The 22,355-nt window shown below is 39.3% G+C and overlaps 2 protein-coding genes across 2 annotated transcripts; both read left to right on the forward strand.

Annotated features, from left to right (window-relative positions):
* The first annotated feature begins 3,886 nt into the window (after positions 1–3,886).
* Positions 3,887–12,570, forward strand: LOC149273551 (calcium-binding and coiled-coil domain-containing protein 2-like). The gene is made up of 12 exons (XM_089506158.1): positions 3,887–4,054; positions 5,517–5,645; positions 7,236–7,394; positions 7,662–7,769; positions 8,145–8,228; positions 8,905–8,973; positions 9,248–9,334; positions 9,521–9,616; positions 10,407–10,466; positions 10,575–10,673; positions 10,793–10,888; positions 12,451–12,570. Exons 1-12 carry the CDS (start codon positions 3,887–3,889, stop codon positions 12,568–12,570), a joined length of 1,275 nt encoding a protein of 424 aa, XP_089362284.1.
* A 5,349-nt stretch (positions 12,571–17,919) lies between these two features.
* On the forward strand, positions 17,920–21,959 carry LOC149273552 (ubiquitin-conjugating enzyme E2 Z). The gene is made up of 7 exons (XM_089506181.1): positions 17,920–18,116; positions 18,813–18,885; positions 19,227–19,414; positions 19,667–19,778; positions 20,172–20,284; positions 21,001–21,091; positions 21,789–21,959. The coding sequence occupies exons 1-7, from the start codon at positions 17,920–17,922 to the stop codon at positions 21,957–21,959; spliced, it is 945 nt and encodes a 314-aa protein (XP_089362307.1).
* Positions 21,960–22,355: the final 396 nt, after the last annotated feature.

Genomic DNA, 22,355 nt, shown 5'->3' on the forward strand with positions numbered 1-22,355 from the left:
TATTATTTACCAAAAATATGATATATATATAGATATAGATATATATATATATATATGTGTACAATACACATTGTATATACTCTATTTTTTGACATCGTATATATATACATATATATATGTATGTATTTATGTAGATAGATAGATAGATAGATAGATAGATAGATAGATATACACACATAAATATAGTGTCTAATATCACATATTCGTTTTCCAGATTTGTCATCTCAGATACTTCCCCGTTATAACGTATCAATTTTTAAATCAAATCAAATAAATATGATCATTTAACAATCCGGGTAACATCTGCACATCGAATTTTTGTAGTTCTGCTCATAGAATTCGTATTAATATGGCCTTTGCCAATAAGTGTTGAGCCCTTTAACTGTTAACCCCCAGGACCAGAAGAATTTAGCTCTGCAGCAGGCTCAGGGCAGTGGGAGAAGCCTTTTGTTTGATTTTGTGATCCTGGTGTGAGGGAAGTAGGAGGGTTTGGAAAACAACTAGCTTTTATTTGGGAACCTGGGTCAGACTTCCTTGTTATTTACAAATCTATATTTATTACTATATAACCCCTTTAAACGAGTTATTGCCCTGCTTTTGAAGTGATTGCTCCACCATTTTCTTTTTGTAAGACTCTAAAAAACCCTTTTTGTGTGTGTGTTCTTAACACATCTGGTTAGGGATTGAAAATCCTAAAACATTCTGCAAGAATATTTTTAAACCCCTTAATTTATATAGTAAAATTCCACTTCTTCCCTTTTCCTTATTCACAATTAATCAAATAATTTATTGATACCTTAAGTAAACAAAACTTAAATATTGAAACCCCGACACAATTTATTTTTGTAGATAACAAACAAGCAGTGAGAAAGTATTTCCACTTAATTACACAAATTGATAAAATTAGAAAAAAAAGTGGAAGTATAATATTTTTTTTAACAAGTCTGGCTGCTAATATATTAAAAAAAATTGCAAGGAAAACGCATTTTAAAATATTTTTTTCTAGTACAATTACATTTGACAAAGTATTATAGAAGTACAATGTGTGACAATTATTGCACACAGGTTAGTTTAAAAATCCAAACAAATATATGTAATATATTTTTTTGAAGCTATGATAGATTTGTTAGAAAAAAATGTAATAAAAAAACGAAAGGACAAACTAAAGTAATGCTGTTGACATATTTAATTTCAATTTATAAATGTGTATTTTTAACGGCAAAATAAAAATTCTTGTTCATATCTCTAGAGTTGATTTCGATCCTACCTGAAATAAATCCAATCGGAGTTAAAAGGACTTTCTAGATGCTTCAGGTCCCAGGCAAAGTTATGTTAGCTCTTCAAAGAGCTTGATCCTACTTAGTGTCCAGTGAAGTTGAAGGGTGAGGCATTAAAGCTCAAGAAACCGGAAGAAGGCAAAGTTAACATTACTTGATCTTTCCAGTATCTCCGTTTCTAATTTCTTGTTTTATATATCTATATCAATTTCAAAGCTGAGTGTCTGCACAAATATAATTAATTAATTTCATGTTTTATCTAGAGTACACAATACCATACAAAATAATAATCTATACCAGAGGAATGCTTAGAAATTGAAGAATTTGGAAGCAGATTTGCCTATAAAGTATTCGAAGATATCGAAGCCAATCAATAAATATGTTGCTATATGGACTGAAAGTAAGATTTTTGCTACATTTTGGATTTAAGATTTTTGCAATAAGTTTTAAATGTATACAACATCCTGTTTTTTGTATATAATTTCTCTGGAAATAAATATGTAACGTGCTTTTTTAACCAGGGAATATAACATGTTAACATTTATTTGTTGTAATATCACAAATAATTTGGCAAATTATTTTCTTCCAAGCTGTTTGAGGGCTGTAGCTCATTGGTGTGAAACTCGTCACTGCCGACAGAGGGAGCCCTTTACCTAGCTAAACCTGCTTTGGAAATTATGTCAGGGTACCAGGTAAGAGGAACCTTTTTATGGATAACAAGTTTTGCTATGAACCATGAATCAAGCAAGCATGTTTATATTACCAGGACATATTTCAAATGCCCAAGATATGGAAAGTGTTATCGTGCAGGATGTGGGATGTATGAGCTCCTTACTTGTTTAAATGGTTACAATAATATTAAATATTTATTGAATGTTGTTTTTTATAATAACTGAGTGAAACTTGTAGCCATTGTTAGTTTGGTGGTTGCTGCCTTCACGTCTTTCCAGAGTTACAGCTAAGTGCAGCAATGAGTGCCAGAAATGTACCTTGCCTAGGTAGCTAGAAGGTGTCAAGTTCAATTAAAGACTCTTGGGCTAATATGGCTATATTCATTTAAGATATTAATGAATATGTGCAGCCCTATTTGCCATTGCTTGCCAAAAACAACCAATGGTAAATGCAATTGCAGTCACCTCCTGCACACTGAAGCTTTGCATTCCCTACAGTAAATCGTTAGCTGTTTTCTCTGCTTTCAGCTTTAATTGTAATATAAGCCTCTGGTTATGTACTTTATAGCATTATAATTATAACGTGTTAGCCGGTTATGCACATGATTCCTACATTAAAACCATTTTTCAACTTTGAAATCTCCAGCTTTATTATCCCTTTAGCTCATTTTTAAGCCTTTTTACTTTTGAATTTAGTCATGGTTTACATTCCTCAGAATAAGGAAGGGCATAGTTAGAACCATCAATTGTTGGAACCATCAATAATAATAGCAATAACCAATGACACTACCCAAGGGTGTAACTATAAACCACAAGGCCCTAGTGTGAAAATTGCCCCAATCTCATAAAGCAACATGTCCCATAGTGCCCTTAACAACTTCTAAGTGCCACCTTTGCCCCAAACAGCTTGTGAGTGCCTTTGCCCCAAGCAGCTTATATGTGCCATTCTAACCCCCAAACAGGCTGCCTGTGCCATCATTGCCCTCAAACAGCTTGGCTGTGCCATTATTACCCCAAACAATTGGTTTGTGCCTTCTTTTGCCCCTTTCCTTCCCTCCAACATACATCTGACACACATAGCTGAACACACTTACACAAATGGCACATGCTAACACACACACACTTACTCATACTCACTAACACACGTACACATTCATTCTAACACACTCCCCCTCACACCACTCATGCCAGCACACACCACTTACACATACATGCTCACACAGAGAGACTGTTGGTTTACGTTGTGCAGCACATATTCTACACCTGGTGGTAATTACAACTGACGGGCAGTGTAGGCTTTCGAAACTAGTTGAAAAGTGCCTCAAGATTGCCGAGCACTTTCACGGCAGCATGAAAGCAAGCAAGCAGCTGAGGGAGAATCAGGAGAAGGCAGGCCTACTCCACTACTGCCTACTTCAGGATGCCTTCTCCTGCACCTCCTTCAGCTGCTTACTTGCCTTCACACTGCAGTGAAAGTGCTCAGCAATCACCCTGGACATGATGGAGCGGATCCTAGAGCAGCAGTGAGTTTTTCACTCCATGTCCTGTGAGCAGAGCATTGGGATGTCCAGTTTATTGGGCAGATGGGAATGATGGGAGTTTGTTTAAAGAGAATTCTTTCTAAAGGCTGTTACACCCATATATTGATTTTCTTCTTCAGCAATTCACCTGCTGACCTGCAGGTGGCGCCAGTAGCTATTAACTTTTCTCTAATACGTGATTTCGCAGGACGAAGAAAGCAAGCAGATCTCTTTCACTTTCACTTAACTAGAAGTAGTTTAAGGAAAAGGTCTTCATAATTCTTAAAGCAGATCTAGTTAGAATTTCATTTTTTTTCTACCTATGCCTTATTCTTTATCTCTATATCTTTCTCTAGTAGAGCTTGGCATCTTTTTAAATATCTGATCATATCAGTTTTCTGTCTAATCTTCAAGTGTCATGGGGGACCCTCCAACCTCTATCGTGCCCCCTGATGAGGAAAACTTCTCAAATGTCATCTTTAATCGAGTGGAGAAATCCTACAAGGTTAACACTGATATTTTGTGCAGCTTTATATACTCTCAAAACTTCCAGCCAAAGAAGAAAGACTGGATTGGAATCTTCAAGGTAAGGCAATATTGTTATGATTATTTATTTATTGTTTTATATAGCGCCATCAAATTCCGTAGCTCTGTGTTATTATTTATTATTATTAATTATTATTAACGCCTTCAGTCCCAGGGTTTTTTGGTACCTCTGCTGTCAGGGGGGAGTCCAGGCTGTGAGTGGGAGAGTGCTGGCACGGGAGGTTGTCTAAGCGCATCGTGCAGACATTCACCGGCAGCAGTGAACGTCCGCACGATGCGTTTTACCTCTGCCCCCAAGACTTACCAGAGCAGACTCCCGGGTGTCTTGCAGGGCCGGCGGGGGACACCTACGCAATACTCGTATACAACTTCCGGTGCCGGGACTCAGCGGATGTGCCGGCACCGGAAGTTGTATACGCGTATTGCGTAGATGTCCCCCGCCGGCCCCGCAAGACACCCGGGAGTCTGCTCTGGTAAGTCGGGGGGAGGGGGGCAGAGTGGCAGCATATCTCGGGGGGGAGGAGGAGGAGGATAGTGGCAGCATATCTCGGGGGGGACAGAGTGGCAGCATATCTCGGGGGGGAGGAGGAGGAGGACAGTGGTAGCATATCTCTGGGGGGAGGACAGTGGCAGCATATCTCGGGGGGGACAGTGGCAGCATATCTCGGGGGGGGACAGTGGCAGCATATCTCGGGGGGGACAGAGTGGCAGCATATCTCGGGGGGGGGAGACAGAGTGGCAGCATGTCTATTAAAAAAAAAAATTCTTTAAAAAAGCACCAAACTTTTAGGGTGCGGCCTATACACGGGGGCGGCCTATATCCGAGCCGATACGGTATATAGATACTTAAATTAAAAATGTAGTCAAATGTTGGAATAATATATTTATTTATTTATAAGCTGGGAAATTCTATAATAGTTTAACCTGTTTTTTTTTTTTATTTCAAATCTAAAGGTTGGTTGGAAAACAACCCGAGAATACTTTACCTGGACATCTGCAGCCAGTGATCAGGAAGGCTTGGAGAGAAGAATATTTTTTAAAGGTGCGCAAAATTTCAGTGTTTTAGGTGTGATTATAGTTTCCAATCAGAGGGCTGTGTTTGTAATAATTTTAAGGAGGGCTCTAACCTCAATGTGGCCACAAAGTGAGGGGCGCACTCGAGCTGCCTTCTTGTGCTTCCATCCACTTCTGGAAGTGGATGTGCAATCAGTCCGGGCTGCACCCTCTGGACTTGCCCCATATGTCAGGATCCCTAATTACAGCTATCATTTCACCCTTATTGTTTGCATTATTTTGAGGTAGGAAACCCATGGATTGATACAGTAAGATTTTTGTGCTATTGTGGATTAGAAAGAAAACACGGATAGAGAGGTTGATGCTGTTATAAGTTATAATTCACAGCTCCCAGCAGTATGGGACACCCATTATTTATATTGCCACATAAATAGAAGGCCATGGAATAAATTGCATGCTATTTTTTTGTAGCTTACTATTTGCCAAAGGAAAGTGAAAATTACTACCAGTTCTGCTATGTTGATGAAAAAGGAGAGGTGCGTGGAGCCAGCACCCCCTTCCTCTTTACTTATGAGAATAAGGAGGAGGATTGTGAAATCCTAATGGTGATGACAGAGGTATGTATATGTCCATTATCATGGTGAGATAGCATGTAAACGTGGTTTGAGCTGAGGTGTGATGTCATATCCAACTCACTATATTATGTGACGGTATCATGAGATCATTTTATGCTGCACCACTTGAAGCCCCTTGGGTTTCACATAAGGTTGCCAAATTCGAACAGGAAAAAAATATTGTGGACACAGTGACCCAATGCTTGCATCACACCAACTATCCAACCCATCTACTTGATACATTGTTTACATGATGCCATCACATTCTGGCCTGGGGTTCTATTTATAAGGGCACTATGGAAGACAGTAAATGGCAATACTCTGGGAGGCCTGAGGCGTGAGACTGTAGGCAAGGACCTGCATGACATGCCCAGGCATATTACGGGTTTGTTCTACATCTTGGGGCCAGGCTACTGTTATGGTAGCCCTAGACACATATTTTTGGGAATGTTGGTCTTATCCCAACTTGTCCACAACATGGAGTATATGTAAGATTTTTTTTAGTTAGTATTCAGTGACATACTTAGCATGTTTTTTTTCAAGGATGATTTATGTTTTCTTCTTTTATCTGTGGAAACCAAGGAAGAACAGAAGATGAGCACTCAACGTATTTTGGAGTTACAGGTAGACAATGCTACATACTGTACTATTGTGATTAGAGAGCTGGAGAGCTAATGTGTGCCTGATGTCAAGCATGGCTTGTCAAGGATGGTGGAGGACAAGCCGATGTCAAGACAGAACATGGAAAGAGCCACTTTGTTCTTCCCCTTCCATCACTGGGTCCTTGCACATGTGCAGGATGGCATATGCAAGGACCTGTGCTCCAGTGGGCAAGAACTCTTGATGAACCAGGCAAGAGTCCTAACGTGGAGTCCTACACCCGGTTATGGACATGTCCCCCATTCTGTCTATAGATCTCACTTTATATAGGTTGGAATGCAAAACACTGGTGGGTGTGCTGGGTTTAATACTTTGCAAGCACTATTACCCAGATATCACTATTGCTCTGGGTGCTCCATTATGGTTTCTTTATTAAAAGAAAAAGTAGATTCAAAATGGAATAAATAAATCTAGAAATATAAATGTTTATTCATGAGATTCACGCAATGTCTATTTTAGTAGGTTTGGGGTGGTTACTGAAAATGCTGGTTGTGGTGTAGTGGGTATATGCAAAAAATGTTTTCTTGTTATGTTATACTTGACATGTCTATAATTGTGTAGTTTTTTAATATTGTGATCAAATGTTCTTTTTCTTTAATCTCTGGAAATAAGGAAGAACAGCAGAGAAGTGCTAAGCAGATTTCTGAGCTCAAGGTAGAACATATACGTTTCTGATACATTATTATTTTTTGATTGCCTGCGCAGTGACAGTGTGTATTCTTTTTACTTTCTCATTCTCAATATTCATTCTTTCACTGTTCTTTTCAGTTGAAAACACGATTACTCTGTGACTGCATCTTGATTTGCCTAAAAAGGATTTTTTTTTATATTGGAACATATAAGAGTAGGAAAAACATGATTACGTGCAGGATTTAAGGATGCCCGTTTTAGTATGTTTTGGTGCAATTACTTAAGGTGTTTTGTGATTTCTAGGAGTCGTTGGCACAGGTGCAGATAGAGAAAGATTCTCTAAACAATACGGTGTCTTCCCTCGAGAAAGAGAAATTGTCGCAGACAAGCCAGATAGAAGACCTTGAAGCAAAGCTGAAAACTTGTATGGACAACTGTGAGAAACTGGAGCTTGAGTATAAGGTGATGGGATTTAAATGCTCTAGGATTCTGGAGAGACAGCAATGGATGGCTCTTTTTGTTGGTAATAACAGAGGGTCCCACCACTTATTAATTGTAGTTATTTTGCTTTCAGGAAATTCAAATCCAGCTGAATTTGGAGAGGAACAAAAAGGATGACGAGACCAAGCAGTTAGAAAAAATGAAGACACAGCATAAGTTAGACCAGGAAGAGTATGTTTCGCTCGTATGATTCAGATTTTGTAATGTATTTCCCAATGCACGTTTAAGGTGCCCGATTTCTGCAGGTGGGAGAAGAACATCCAGAGACTACAGGCTGAATTGAAGCAGGTGGAACTATCCTTTGATACATCCCTAATGGAAAACGAGAACATGAAGGTGAGAACTGAAAATCAATCCAACTAGTGCTGCATGGTGGTTCACACTTAATCCGCCCAAAACTGTTCTATATCTTTCTATATTTGCTTAGCAGACTACCAGGGCAGGTTAAATGCTGTCTGTCTGATTCACAACCTTAAAGAGGAACACATGCTTATAAACATGGGCTATCCTGCTGACCTGTGCTGGCCACATGAGGTATCTGTGATAAGCATATCCTAGGCTGGATCAGTCAAGTCCCGTCCCCTGGTCCCTGACAAATAGGCTGGTCAGTTCACAATGACACCTTTTCCCTACCTTTTCTACTGAAAATAACCATTGTCCGAGATTCTAGAGATTTCTTCGGTGATCATGGGTGTTGCTTTCTCTTTACAGTTAGAAAACGAGGCTCAACAGAAGAAAATGGCAGCGCTAAATGTCGATATTGCATTGAAAGAGATTTTAATCTCTGAGTTGAAGGTAATGTGTGTGATACCCATAACCCAGTGCCTATGTGAAATAAATTATGTAAATGTGCACCAAAACCTAATATCTATACGTTTATCAAGATATAGACATAGGTTCAAAACCAGCCTTTGGATATATTTTGTATATAATGATGCCATTACCGCTTTATTTTGGGGTAGGGTCATTCCATGAACTGTGGCAGGAAACCACGATGTGACCGTATTTCTTATGATATTTCACAATATTATATTCTGCCGTTGAAAAGGAATACTAATGTATACGATTTTATTGTGCCTTCACATTTGCAACACCATAAAATAAGGCTGAAAAAAAGCAATAAGAGAATACACATCGCGTAGCGTGGTCTGTCCAGCCAATCTTTGTACAGTACACCACTATGCTTAATATATCATCTAATTGCCATTATTGCATTATTAGTATACAAAACATAATAACCTAATATATTCAGGCTGAATGCCAAACAATATATTTTATCCCACAAAATAAGCTTTGCAAAATATATAGGGTTTATGAAGAACTCTAGAACATTCAGCCATTCTATGTTAAGTTGCTGAAGAAACCTGCAGTGAACAGAAAAGCTCGTATTTTATGTAAAATGACTTTTTAAAGGGCGCAGCCATGACTTAGTCCGGATGATTTATAAAACACTTGCTTTGTTCTATGAAAGGATCAATCCCAAGATTTGAAGAAGTTCAAAAAGGAGGTAGAGACGTTGCAGGATACATTGAAAGATCAGGTAAGAAAGCACAATAATATGCGATATTTACACTGAATAGGGTGGGATTGAAGAAACATAACCCTATGCAGAGGTTGATGACTTACAATCCCCCTGATGCTCGGGACCCCATGAGACCCCGTTGGTTTCACACCAAACTCACTTTTTGAACCATCCCAACGCAGCGAAAGCTTGCCCAAGCCATTGGTTATTTACCCCTGGTCTTTGACTTACTGTTTTTTCTCTTTAAGTGTTTGAAAGTTTTTGTAAAATTTGTCATGACCTCTTCCTACAGAGAGCTAAAGAGCTGGAGACTACCAAAAAAATGGCTTCTGATAAAGAGAAACAGTCAATTCTTCAAAAGGCTCTAGATCAGCAGAAGGTAACACTGATCGAGTAAAACCCATGTTTGAAAGTGCAGATCTAAAATATAAGGAAAAATCAGCCTATATCTTAATTTCTGGTAATTAAATATGATATGACCTGCATACTACGTTGTAACCTTGAATTTCCTTCGTTCCTAGCAAAGCTTGTGGGATGCATACTGAATATATATTTTCTTTTATAGATTTTAAGTGCAACGTTTGAAAAGGAAATGGAGACTCTTGTGTTGACTGTCGCTGAACGAGAAGCAGATATAAGTAAATTGCATGAACTGAATCAGGTAATGGCGCAAATGCTGGGAAACATAGTTCTTTTAACTTAAGTTCAAGGACATTCCGTGAAGTGAGTGATAGCAATGGCACATTTTTAGGACACTGTGCCATGGGCAGATTGGAGAGATCTGGTTCAGATCTATCCCAATTGGCACACAGTATTGAGGATGGAGGATATATTTACACATCTACACCAATGGCTGCCAACCCAGTCTTCAATACATACTAACAGGGGCAGGTGGGCAGGTTTTGGTAATTACGCTATTCTGTTCCAGTAGAGAGATTCCCAAAACCTGGATATTGATGTGCCTTGATGACTATGTTGAAAGCCACTCGTCTACAAGAGGAGGGGTGGTACCTTTGGGCCTTGGGGGCATGTAAACCCAAGTGTCCTTCCGCCCCAAACCCTCTTACACACAGAAACAAGCATAAATAGTAACGTACTCATTGTAACACACATTCACGCTTATTCTGTAGAGAACCTGGGTTTGTATTCAGGGCAGCTTGCATATGGCGCATGGGGAACTGTCTCCCAGGCCAGCCTGTCCATGCACACATATATATTCAGGGCAGCTTGCATATGGCGCATGGGGAACTGTCCCCCCCCCCCCCCGCCTCCCAGGCCAGCCTGTCCATGCACACATATACACCTAATGCGGCTCAATCAGTATCTGTTACAAAGGGAGAAGTGCGCCAGGTGCATGTCTGTGTCTGCGGCCCTTGTGCCTAGTTATTTTATACATGTTTGTAAGGCGTAAAAGACCGGTTCTCCATTAACTTTGCACTTTAATATAAAAGGAGCACCTGAACAAAATTGACAAGGAGAAAGAAAGGTTTAAGGAAGAACTGGAGAAACGGGTAAGAATGCACATACAGTACCTGTCAGCCAGTTGTATTTGTCTGGAATCTTACGATCTCCTTTAGATTGCCTTTTTAACTTATAAATGCCCCCTACTCCTACTTCAGAATGCTAGCGCAGAGGAGAAGGAGCAGGAGATGAGAAACCGGTTGAAGTCTAATGAGCAGAATACGTTGACTCTGCAAAGGCAGCTTGATCAGCGGAAGGTAATTTTGTCTCCCTGCCCATGGCTACCGTTTGTGGGAAGCTGCGATATCTTAGGGGGCTTAAACAGAGGTTTTGGGCTGATTTCTTTTTGAAATGTTCATATTGCTATATTTTGCAGAAAGAAATTGAAATGATGTCTATTGAACTCAATGACCTGCGTAGTACAGTTCATCTGCGAGAGGTAGAGATTAATGAACTGAAAGAGGAACGCAAGGTAACGACGATCTTTCCTTTTTCCTAACACACAGAATAGAGCATTTAAATAGTTTTTATGTGAAATCGTGCCAAATGTCTAGTAGCCAAGTATGGGGTTTCTAGAGCTTTAGGTGAAGCATGCCTCTGGCACCCCCGCTGTGTGTGGTGGGGGGACTTCTGACTCCCTGGACCTGCTCCCTTGTGGCTAGTCGGCGTAGGCTACAATAACCTCGATCAGCTCGCTCCCTGTATGTCTGGTTTAGATATTTGGTAGAGAGGTTTTGAAATCCACCCGACCAGGGCAGACACAAAGCAGGGTTTGGGGGTATTACTTAAAAGATTATACGCTGATAAACGTTGTTATTTGCTTCATGGTAATGAGAGAACAAAAACGTCTAACATTGAGACCAATTATAGTTCTTCTCTTTACTTCTTTTTACACCTCTACATCCACTGTGATCTAAAGTGATCCGTCCATGCAATGTCATGGTGATCCTTCTGTTTTTATTTTTGCAGAGAACCCATGAAGAGATGGATCATCTGAACCAAGTACTGTATCAGAGGTCCATGGGAACGCTTTCTTCTTGCCTATCTTACAGGAACCCATATCAAGGTACATACTGCTTTCGCCAAATAATCCAGCAAATAATCCAAGTCTATTTGGGCTTTAAACCTGGATTAGCTGTTTAACCATGAAAGATCTGCACTGCAATTTCAATATTAATAATTCCAATATTAAAACAGGTATGGACGTTATCATACACTGGGGACATACCCGGTTTAGTATTAGAATGTACGTTATCATACACTGGGGACATACCCGTTTTAATATTAGAATGTACGTTATCATACACTGGGGACATACCCGGTTTAGCATTAGAATGTACGTTATCATACACTGGGGACATACCCGTTTTAATATTAGAATGTACGTTATCATACACTGGGGACAGCGAAGGATATATTTTGGGAGACTCAAAGATGAACATTTATGTGCAATTATCTGCTTGCATCACCCCATCAGACATATAGATCACAGATGTATCCTGAGTGTCCGACAAAGCTTGCCATTGTATTGATTTGATGGAATTTAACCATAATTTAACCATAAATAAATAATTAGCAGTAAGTATGTTTATTGCCCAATTTAAAATCCTGGGGGCGTCTGAAGAATTGGGACCCCTGCTTCTTGGCGGTCTATGTTATAGAAACACAGAAATATAGAAGATGATGCCAAGAACTAAAACTCTAAAAAAACATTTGTACCTGTTGATGTTTGAGCCAGAAGCTGAAGCTTTTTATGGCCACCTTTCAATCTGTCAATCTTAGCATGTAAATGGTACTTGCTAGGAGGGTTTTTTGGTAGAAACTTAACCTCTTAAACGCTGCTTGTGTTTTGCAGAAGAAGGCTTGTGGACCCTTGTCGGAGGTGTAAGTATGAAACGGGCTCTGTGGCACACAACAAATTGTAACCGTAATATTTAACTTATTGGTAAATTGCCAACATATACTATATAACTGTACAAAGCTTAAAGGGGGTTCTGCATCATTGTAAAAAACACCCTACCCTTACTTTTCCAGCAGGAGAGGCCGCCTGACCTTGAACTGGAATGTCCGATATGCAAGGAAAAATTTCTGGGGAGCCAAGAGCAACTGCTTTATGATCATATGCTGTGTCACGAAATCGAACAGCATGATTAACCGGAGGATAGCCTTTTGCTTTGATTATATGCGAAACCACGACAGATTACATGATTGATTTGTTCAAATGATTCTCATTTTTGAAAATAAGTGCAATAATCATCTCTAACAATGCTTTTATTATATGCCATAGCATAACCAAATACACATTACATGTTAAAGAATAGGCAGACATGCTATGTGAGAACATTTAAAGCTTGCAACGTATGAACGTAGATACATTTCTGTCCTTTGTTTTGAACCTTAAGTGATTTTTCCCTTTATAGAGAGTTTGTAGGTCCGCGAGATACAAAGTAAAGCCCAAGGGCTAAATCCAGTTTGAGCAGAGTGTGAATAGGTCACAAAGAGTATGAGTTGAGGTAGGCAGAGCAATTGTGATACTGGTATCAAGGCTGGATTCCCCATGAGGCAGAACTTCGCAGGCCAGGCTATCTGGAGCTCTCCCTTTTCTGGTGGAGCGGCTTTGCAAGGACCAGGGCTAGACGGCCCCATAGGCAGATCTAGCTCCAAACGGTATTGAGTTGGAAGTGAAGTGGAGATGGCTAAACTTGACTCCATCTGCACTGTGTAAAGAGGTGTGTTGCTGTTTTGTGTGTAGTGTTTGCGCATGTTAGTTAAGGTGGGTATGGGGGGCACTTTGCTTTACATGTCCCCTAGATCAAAAAGGTGCCAGCTCTCCCCTACTAACAGGGTGGGCAAGTAAAGTCAAAGGCAATCAAAACATGGTAACCAGCTTTCCCCTGCAAAGGTTATTTATGGGAGTTGATCACGCAGATCAAGAGTTAATGGGGCCTTTTGGCCACTAAATGCACAGGATATCCTGAAAAATTACCTTGACTTCCACAGCGAGAAGCAGATCCAAGAGCGCAAAACTCACATTTAGAGAGTTTTACTGGTAAGAATGTTATTGGAATTTTAGGAAGTTCCTTTATGTGCTCCCAGAAATAACATAGGCTATACAGCTACATTAATATACGGTACTTACTATTTTCCTCCTTTAATATTTAAACAGTGACACTAAGCACATCGCGCTACGTATGTGTCTTTATATAATTGTCTGAATGGTAAATAGCGAAGAATTATTAATATTTACAGAGGTGGATACATCTGGAGTTTACTCATTTCTCTTGTCAGACGTATTGTTGATTTTTATGTCACCACCCTTCCTGCATCCTCCTCGCAAGTTGAACCTTAGTTTACCCGAGATCTCGGTTTCAGAGACAGGACTACAGCGACACTTAGTGGTGAATGGATAGAGACAGAAAAGCTCTGCTTTTATATGTTTTCTCCCTTTTTTTCTCTAATCTATCTGGACCCGTTTTACTGTCTTCACAGTGTAAGCACCAAAGAGTGGACTTAATTTAAAGAGTCGTTCAAGCCTTAAGTAATGTTTTTCATTCATCTCTGTGACTGAACCCAAACTTTCCATTGTTGAATGAAGACAGTGATTAATAAAAAGGTTACATTGAAATTAATTGCAAACGGTTTCTACTACGATTTAATGGGGGGGGGGGTGCAGAGAATTTATACATTTAACACATATATTCTTGACCATTAATAACTTTGTCTACAAATGTTTCGGCTAAATATTTTAACAGATTGCACACAGTTTGATTATTCTCTCCGCAAACTCACAGTGTAACCATAGCACAGCTTAGGTTTGTGGTTTTGTTAACAGGAAGCATTGCCGGTCGTTCTACTACCTCTGTTTTATGGATCGAAAGTGAAGAGGTGGGGCGTAACAATCCTTGGACCTTCTAGAAAGCTGTGTTGAGCCACCCATGAATGAACCCTGTTTTTTGTTCTAAATCCTCGTTTTGTGATTGTCTTCTTAAATGGTTTTGTCTCCTATGAAAAGGAGCACAGTTTAGTAATATAGAAATACGAGACAGGTTTTACATGAAACAATGTGAAGGAAAACAGAGGAATGACTGTTCCACCTTCCAGGTTAAGGAGAAGTACCCAGGGAAATAAGACTCTAAACCATGAAAGAAATTGGCAATAGATTTCAAGACCGATACACTCTCCTTATTACTGAAGCAATTATAAGCCTTCAGTACTTGTGCCAGATAAGGGATTTGTTACTTTACTTATCATAAAAGTACCAGATGGCACCAAGCAGGAGGAAGACAGGGCTGTTAATTTACTAGAAGAAAGTGATATGAAAGCCCTGTAAGGGAAGGGTGTGGGGCAGGAACCCAGAAGAAGAAAAGTCCTCTATTGAGGTCTATATTTGGCTCCTAACAAAACATACAAAGAGATTGTGATTGATATATAATATTTACTAAATAACAGTATGATTTAGTAAGTAATAAATTGAAAACCGTAACATTAATCAAGGCGGTATAGAAACAACCTAAGGGTAATCCGGTGCGCTCGTGAAAAAATAAAGCCTGTTTTATTTCTTTGTAAGCACGTTTTTGGATTTGTTTTGAACTGATTGAGAAATACATGTAGTATTTGCAGTTTTTTATCTGGAAGATTTTTTTCATCTTGCCATAGCATAATGTTGCATACCTCCCAACATTTAAAAATGTGAAAGAGGGAGACTTTTTTTTTTTTTTTTAAATCGCTCTCGCGGAACTCACCAATACAAGCAATCGCACTTTACAATTCCGCGCTTGCATCGCTACTTTTTTTGTCAGCAAAGTCATGCATATTAAAAACCACAGATGGTGGCCCTATTTATGGATGTTTAAGAGAAAGCATTATGTATTACTTACATACGTAATACTTTATTAAAATATTGTAAAGGATTGTGGGAATACCCTTTAAGCTAAAGTATATCTCCATGAATACACCACATAGACTTGGATTAATACACTAAATGTGGGCAAATTCCACTAATTTGGTATGACTCTCCTAGTTATATCACAGACTTCAAAAAATTGAATTATAAAATTAGATTGAAACTGTAGCTTTTAGCAATGAGGAAGCAGCTAGAGGGATTCTGATTATTCAATTTCAAACAACAAGAAGAGGTGAGGAAAATATAAACAAAAACAATATTTCCTAACACCAGTATGCACTACAGACATTTATTATATTGTCCCGAATAAAGGATAACCCAGATTTACCAGGCTTAGTCTGTAATCTAACAAAATGTTTCAGATAATTCTGAATTTAGAATGTACTTTAGTCATATGACATGTTTAAAAAAAGAACTTAAATTATGTATTGTCCTTTTAAACCACAAAAAAGCTATATAATGCGCCAAACAAGTAGTTCATGTTCTTTATTTTCCTTTACTGCATGATCTTTTTACAGATATGATTTCAATGTTCTCCAGATTAAAAAAAAAGACAAAAAAAAACAGATCATTTGCAGGTGAATCTATGACCTTTTTTTGCACAATGAAAAAGTCCAATATATGTTTAAATTCAATACACTGCTCATCCACCAAAATGCTTTACCTGCACATTATTTTTTTACCATATTGTTTTGTTTTAATTGTTTGACTAGCAGTTTCATAGTTTGTATTTTATGCTTCTGTCTTTGTGCTCGTCTTGTTAAACGTCTTATTTTCTTTTTAAGCTTAATGACGGAAGGGCTCAAACTAGAAAAAGGGATATCTTCCAGTTCACTGCAAGCTACTGAATACGTGTGGTCAATGTGGTCTTCTGGGTTATAGGATTCCGAATGTCCATTCTCATCGTCAGAGTCTATATCCTTACTTATTTTTTCTGGCGGTTTTCGCTTCCTCTTCTTTGAATTTTTTCTTGAGTGGACACTTTTTTTCCCACCTCTTTGCAAAGCATGAAAGACAGAAGGCACTGCGTCCTCTCGCAGGCGAGGAAATAGTGCTCCTGGGAGTAAAACAAAGTCATCTTCAGTAAAATGATCGCTGCAGAGCGTATCAGATGGTTTCCAGTTCTGATGTTGAAATGCAGCGACCCATTTGGAGAAACGTTCCCGATCTTTAACCGGAAAACTGTTAAAAGATAAATAAAAAGATTACCAACCTTATCATATTTGACAAATTAATTTAAACCTTTCCACGTCATGTCACTGTATGGGGGACTGTAGAACTGACTGATGAGCCATTTTTTTTATAACTTTTAGTTAGATAAGTATATAAAAGTAGGAATCCATATTAAGCAGCAGGCTGAAGAGATTTACACGCACATGGATCCTGCCTTCTCTACTGCAAGCGATTGTGCAGGGGTATGGGACGATAGCCCTGCATCGCTAGTGACAGAGCAGCCAATGAGGAACCTGGGAAGAGGAGAAGTGAGCAATGTATAACTCTAGACGTAATACCTGAAAAACTGTTTCCCGCTTTCTTTAAAATAACGACTATTACAACCGCACGCTGCACAAGTCATTGGTATTTTCTTCAAGACCGGAGGTTTTCTAAAGCAGTAGCAAAAAAAAATAAGTATACAAGAAAATACAATATATCACAAATTACCATTTCACACTCCTCCTTACATTGCGATTGATTTGAAACATCTTAATATTTTTAGAGATCAACATCTGTATTATTGTTATTATTTATTGTTTTATATAGCACCATCATATGGGTTGACAGGACATAACAAATAGTATATAACATAACAATTTGACTGAGACAACAGGTGAGGAGGGCCCTGCGCACAGGAGTATAGTACGCATGTTTGTGTTAAGTAGATTATTATTAGTATTATTTTGTTACTAGAGTCCAGCAAACATGATCCTAACAGGCTTTGGCTGAATAAAACCGGATTCTGGTGCAGTGTTTGTAAAGGGTGATCTTATCACCATAGCAACCAATCAGGCCATTACTTAGGTTGCTATGGCAATAAGACCACATTGCAGGTATTCCACCATAAACACTTTCTATAAATAACCTCACTAGCATCGCATACAAGAAATCTAATGTCAGTGGAAAACATCTTTATAATATCGAAGCAGAAGCATGTCGAATGATTACACAGGAAGTACAAACAGGAATGTAACAGAAACTAAATACACAAAACGTTTTCTCCATAACCGTTGTATAGTTGGGTAACCTACAGAACTATAGTGAATACTAAGGCTAATCTATTTAAAAGGCATTCAAATACAGTAAACATTCATCAACATTTTATATTACGTACGCATAAATAAACAAAAGCCTCTTACAAACCAAAAAAATGGCTGCATGTCGTCTTAGCGGGAACGGTTTTGTTTTACGGTGCGTATTTTTAAGAATCAATTCAACTTCCGTCGGAAATACAAAGAGACACTCTGGTACCCGCTCCATGGTACTTACGCTAAGCTAGGTTTCGTCTTCCGTGAAAGAGAGTGCTAGGGGGTTTTATGACAGCGGCAGCCTCTCTATCCTCCAGTCTCGTTGCTCCGGAGTCCCGGAAGTGAGTGTGAAACGGAATGGCGGAGAGTCCGGCAGCCGAGGCGATCATTCTCCCGGGTGCAACGGCAGCAGGAGGTGGTTTGGTGCCTCACCTTACCGGCCTTCATCCGCCCGGGACATCGCATTTGGCCACCTCCTCTGTGTGGGATCCCACGGCTAGTACGGACTGGGATAACGAGAGGGCGTCAGCTCAGTGTGTGCTGAGGATCAAACGGTGAGCGGCTGTCCCTGCCAAACCGCAGAATACACCGTGCCTGATTATCATAAACTCGCTCAGTGTGATACCGGCCCGTGTCTGACAGAACTTTCCGGTGCACGTCCATCAGATAACCAGGGCTGTTAGGGGGCTTCGACTGATTACTAACCGCCCATAATACTTGGTTATAAGAAGCATTTTTCACCCTTAAAGGTTTCACCTGGACCCAGATTCTGAATGCTTCCTTCTTTGTGAGGTTATGTGAGCAGGGCCCTCGTCACCTCATAGTGTTAGTGCTTACGTCCTGTGCAGAGCTGTGGAGTATAATGGTGCTAAATAAATCAATAAATCTCAGGCATAAATGTAAATCGGCTTCACTTTTCCCGTTAATGTGTGAATGCCAGCCTCTTGTGTCGTGTCATCACGCCATGTTTTGACAGATGTGTCTGTTGGAGCCCCGACAGCCTCCTGTGTTTCCCGAGGTGGCATTGGGAATGTGCAAATGCTTGCGCAAGCGGTTGACCCAGCTTTGCTGCCTGCGTAGAGGTGGGCCGCAGCTGGGGAAACTCTTGGTTTCTGTATTATGTATTTAAATTGTTGGTAGAAGTACGAGTAGACAAATCATACCCGATTGTCTTACTTCCTTAATGTTTTAAAGTTTCACTTTTGTGTTTGCAAGAAGATGAAAGCTTTTCTTTCCCTTAAACCCTCTAGGGATATCATGACCATTTATAAGGAGCCTCCCCCAGGAATGGTTGTGGTGCCAGATCCTCATGACATGACAAAGGTACTTGTACAAAATCCATGGAGGGAGAGCCCTAGCTGAACAAATTGGGTTTTTCCTCTTATAAAGGGTACTGGCATCAACCAGTCAAATCAGTCTCCTGTTTTGGGCCATTAGCCACACCTAAGAAATAATCATTAGTTGGGTGAGGGGGGTGTATGTGTGTATATATAATATATATGTGTTTATGCCTTAGGTTATTGCTTCCTTATGTCCATGAGTTGTCAATCACTGTTGTAAATTGTGTTGGCACAGCTTTGCTGTGTTTGCTTAGTTGAGATGATTAATTACATAACTGATGCTCTATTCTTGTCAAGTGCGTTAGTGAGCCTCTTATTTTGCAGATTCATGCTCTCATCACAGGCCCGTTTGATACACCTTACGAAGGAGGATTCTTCTTGTTCCTGTTTCGATGTCCACCAGATTACCCAATTCACCCACCTCGGGTAAAACTGATCACCACTGGAAACAATACAGTGAGATTTAACCCCAATTTCTACCGCAATGGCAAAGTCTGCTTAAGTATTCTTGGGTAAGGACATGTAGTGTTAGAGCACATCGGAAATGTCACTTTCTTCCTCCCAAATTCCTATATGTAGGAAGAAATTGTGATAACCCTTCAGTGATGTGCAATACATTTATGGTTTTAAGTTCATCATTTGGGAATGTAAAGACCTTTTTTTTTAGTTTTGTTTTTTTGTTTTTAAAAAGTTCAATTGAAATTACGAAGGTTTGAAACAGTTTTTGTCTTAATATGCAATTTGTTTTCTTGTTCAAATACTAGAACTTGGACTGGGCCAGCATGGAGTCCGGCACAGAGCCTGTCTTCAGTACTTATATCTATTCAGTCCTTGATGACGGAGAATCCTTATCACAATGAGCCTGGATTTGAGCAGGTAACTAGCTGCCTTCTGGTGCAGTGGGCTCAGCATCAGCCAGAGAGTTATTAGTCATCTGTGTAAAAGCCCTGGGTTGTGTCTTTGTTAAAACTGAGGGAAGTAAACCCCTAAACACTATTTCTAGTTGTTTCAGAAATGGAAAAAAAATTAGTGAATTGCACATCTTAGATAGGAACTTTCAGCACAGCTTTTAGCTCCAAAATCAATTAACCCATTCATTCAAAGTCCCTTTGGACGGTCCTTAAAAGCTGTGCCAAGATGCACATTAGGGGATATTAGTTTCAGTGTTGACCCTATGAAAACATTGTAGATGGGGTGAGAGGGAAGCTCCATTACAGAACTATTTAACCTTTTCTGTATGTTTTTCTCTTCCTTTTCAATATTTTTAAGGAAAGACACTCGGGGGACAGTAAAAACTACAATGAATGCATTCGACATGAGACAATTAGAGTGGCAGTTTGTGATATGCTGGAGGGAAAATGCCAATGTCCTGATGCCTTAAGGTTTGTGACTGTTTTTTTTAAAATTATTATTGCTCGTAATTAAGCATAGAGCCCAGCATATGTGCTTCTGCTGATGCTGCAGACTGTGTGCAGAGCAGCAAGTGATTGAATTGTGAATATTGATTGTGATAATTTCAAGGTATATAGGATGTGATGAATGGCCTGTTTACGTTGATTATATGTAAGGGGATTTAAACTGTACCTTTTATTATTACTAGATAATATAATCCACAGACACAGTGGACAAAATGATAATTATTTCATATAAAAAATCTTTGTAAATGTCATGTGGGGTATAAACCGTTTTTACTCGAGGGTATGAAAAAACCTCAATGGTCTTTTCATTTTGTCCATGATCAAATACGGGTTTGGACAAATATTTCAACCTTACTTAAGGTCTGACCCCAACATTTTTTTCTGCTTGTTGCAAAACCTAAACATAGTGAAAATTGCCTTTGTTTTAAAAAAAAATAAATAAAAAAAAAATGAAACCATCATGGTATCCGTGCTACTGTAAACAGTGTCGCCGGCCGGAACGACAGGTTCTGTATCGTTTAGATCATCTGACTTTTGCAAGAGTGAACCATATGTACTTAAAACCAAACATTGTTTTGCCTAAAGGACTTAAGGTGTTAAAGGAAGGTTATACACTATGTTCAGAAAGGTTAATTATACAACTGCATTTTTGCCTGAACTTTTTTGTTTGTTTGTTACAGGAGTGTGATGGAAAAATCCTTTATGGAATATTATGATTTTTATGAGGTGGTTTGCAAGGATAGGTTTCACCTACAGGGACAAAACATGCAGGTAAATGTTCTCTCCCTTCTGACAGGAATGGTATGAAAGCATTATGTCTCATGTTGTGCATGTGTAGATTATAAAGTGCCAATCTCATAGTATTTCAATTGCAAGAAAAGCAGAATTAGTCTTTCACTGTGCACAGTTAAGTTGACTAGATGAAATATTCTTTCTCACCTGTAAGTGGCTGGGATAGGAACACATTGGTCTATATACAGTCATGTGAAAAAGAAAGTACACCCTCTTTAAATTTTATGATTTTACATATCATTGCATAACAACCAGCTGTTCCTTAGCAGGTCTAAAAATTAGGTAAATGCAACCTCAGATGAACACCACCACATGACATATTACACCATGTCATGATTTATTCAACAAAAATAAAGCCAAAATGAAGAAGCCTTGTGTGAAAAGCTAAGTACACCCTTACTGCTTCCATACAAATTAAGATGCTAACTAGCAGACAGGTGCTGATAATCAAATGCCATTGATTGATCATCAGCAAGTGTGACCACCTTCTATAAAAGCCAAGGTTTTAGCGGTTTGCTGGTCTGGAGCATTCAGGTATGCCAAGGAGGAAGGACATCGGCAGACATAACAATCATAGAATTCATGGAGGGTGTACTTTTTCACATGGCTGTAGATGACTTGATTCAATTGGCTTTATTCACTAAAGTTTTCGTTTTGTTTTGTGTCATATTTTCAGGACCCATTTGGGGAAAAACGTGGCCACTTTGATTATCAGTCTTTGCTCAGCCGCTTGCAAAATATAAAACAGAAGGTTCGAGAGAAACATCGAAGAGAAGCAGTAGACATAGACTCTGACTCCAGCTCCTCCGAGGCAGAAACGGACACACAGGGAAGCTCAAACCCCTAAAATGTTTGTAGCAATGTAACTGCCTGATGGATGCTGTCAGCACAGACAATGTTAGCAGAGTACAAGGGATCTTGCTTGACAAGGATGGACTTTGGTACACAAAGCCACCTTACTTTGGCTGCTGTTTTGGAGGCAGGTTAATGCATTTTGCTCCCTGTAAGTACAAACGGATAGGAGATATCCTGTGGGATTTTTATTGCATCATTGTAGAGACCACATAGCTCTGGTTATTGGATCTAGCACGAAGACAGCTCTTTCCGTCTAAGAATGAAGATTCTTCCTTCATGGAATGGTCAATTACTGGTCCAGATAAGCCAGAGTTCATTAATAAGGGAGCAGAAGTAACCCCATCCATAACTCCCTCCTATAACACGATAGGCCATTTTAAGTTTCAGA

This window comes from Sceloporus occidentalis, unplaced genomic scaffold (genome assembly GCF_023333645.1).
Source record: "Sceloporus occidentalis isolate IW3139 unplaced genomic scaffold, rSceOcc1.0.p SCAF_368, whole genome shotgun sequence".
NCBI lineage: Eukaryota > Metazoa > Chordata > Lepidosauria > Squamata > Phrynosomatidae > Sceloporus > Sceloporus occidentalis.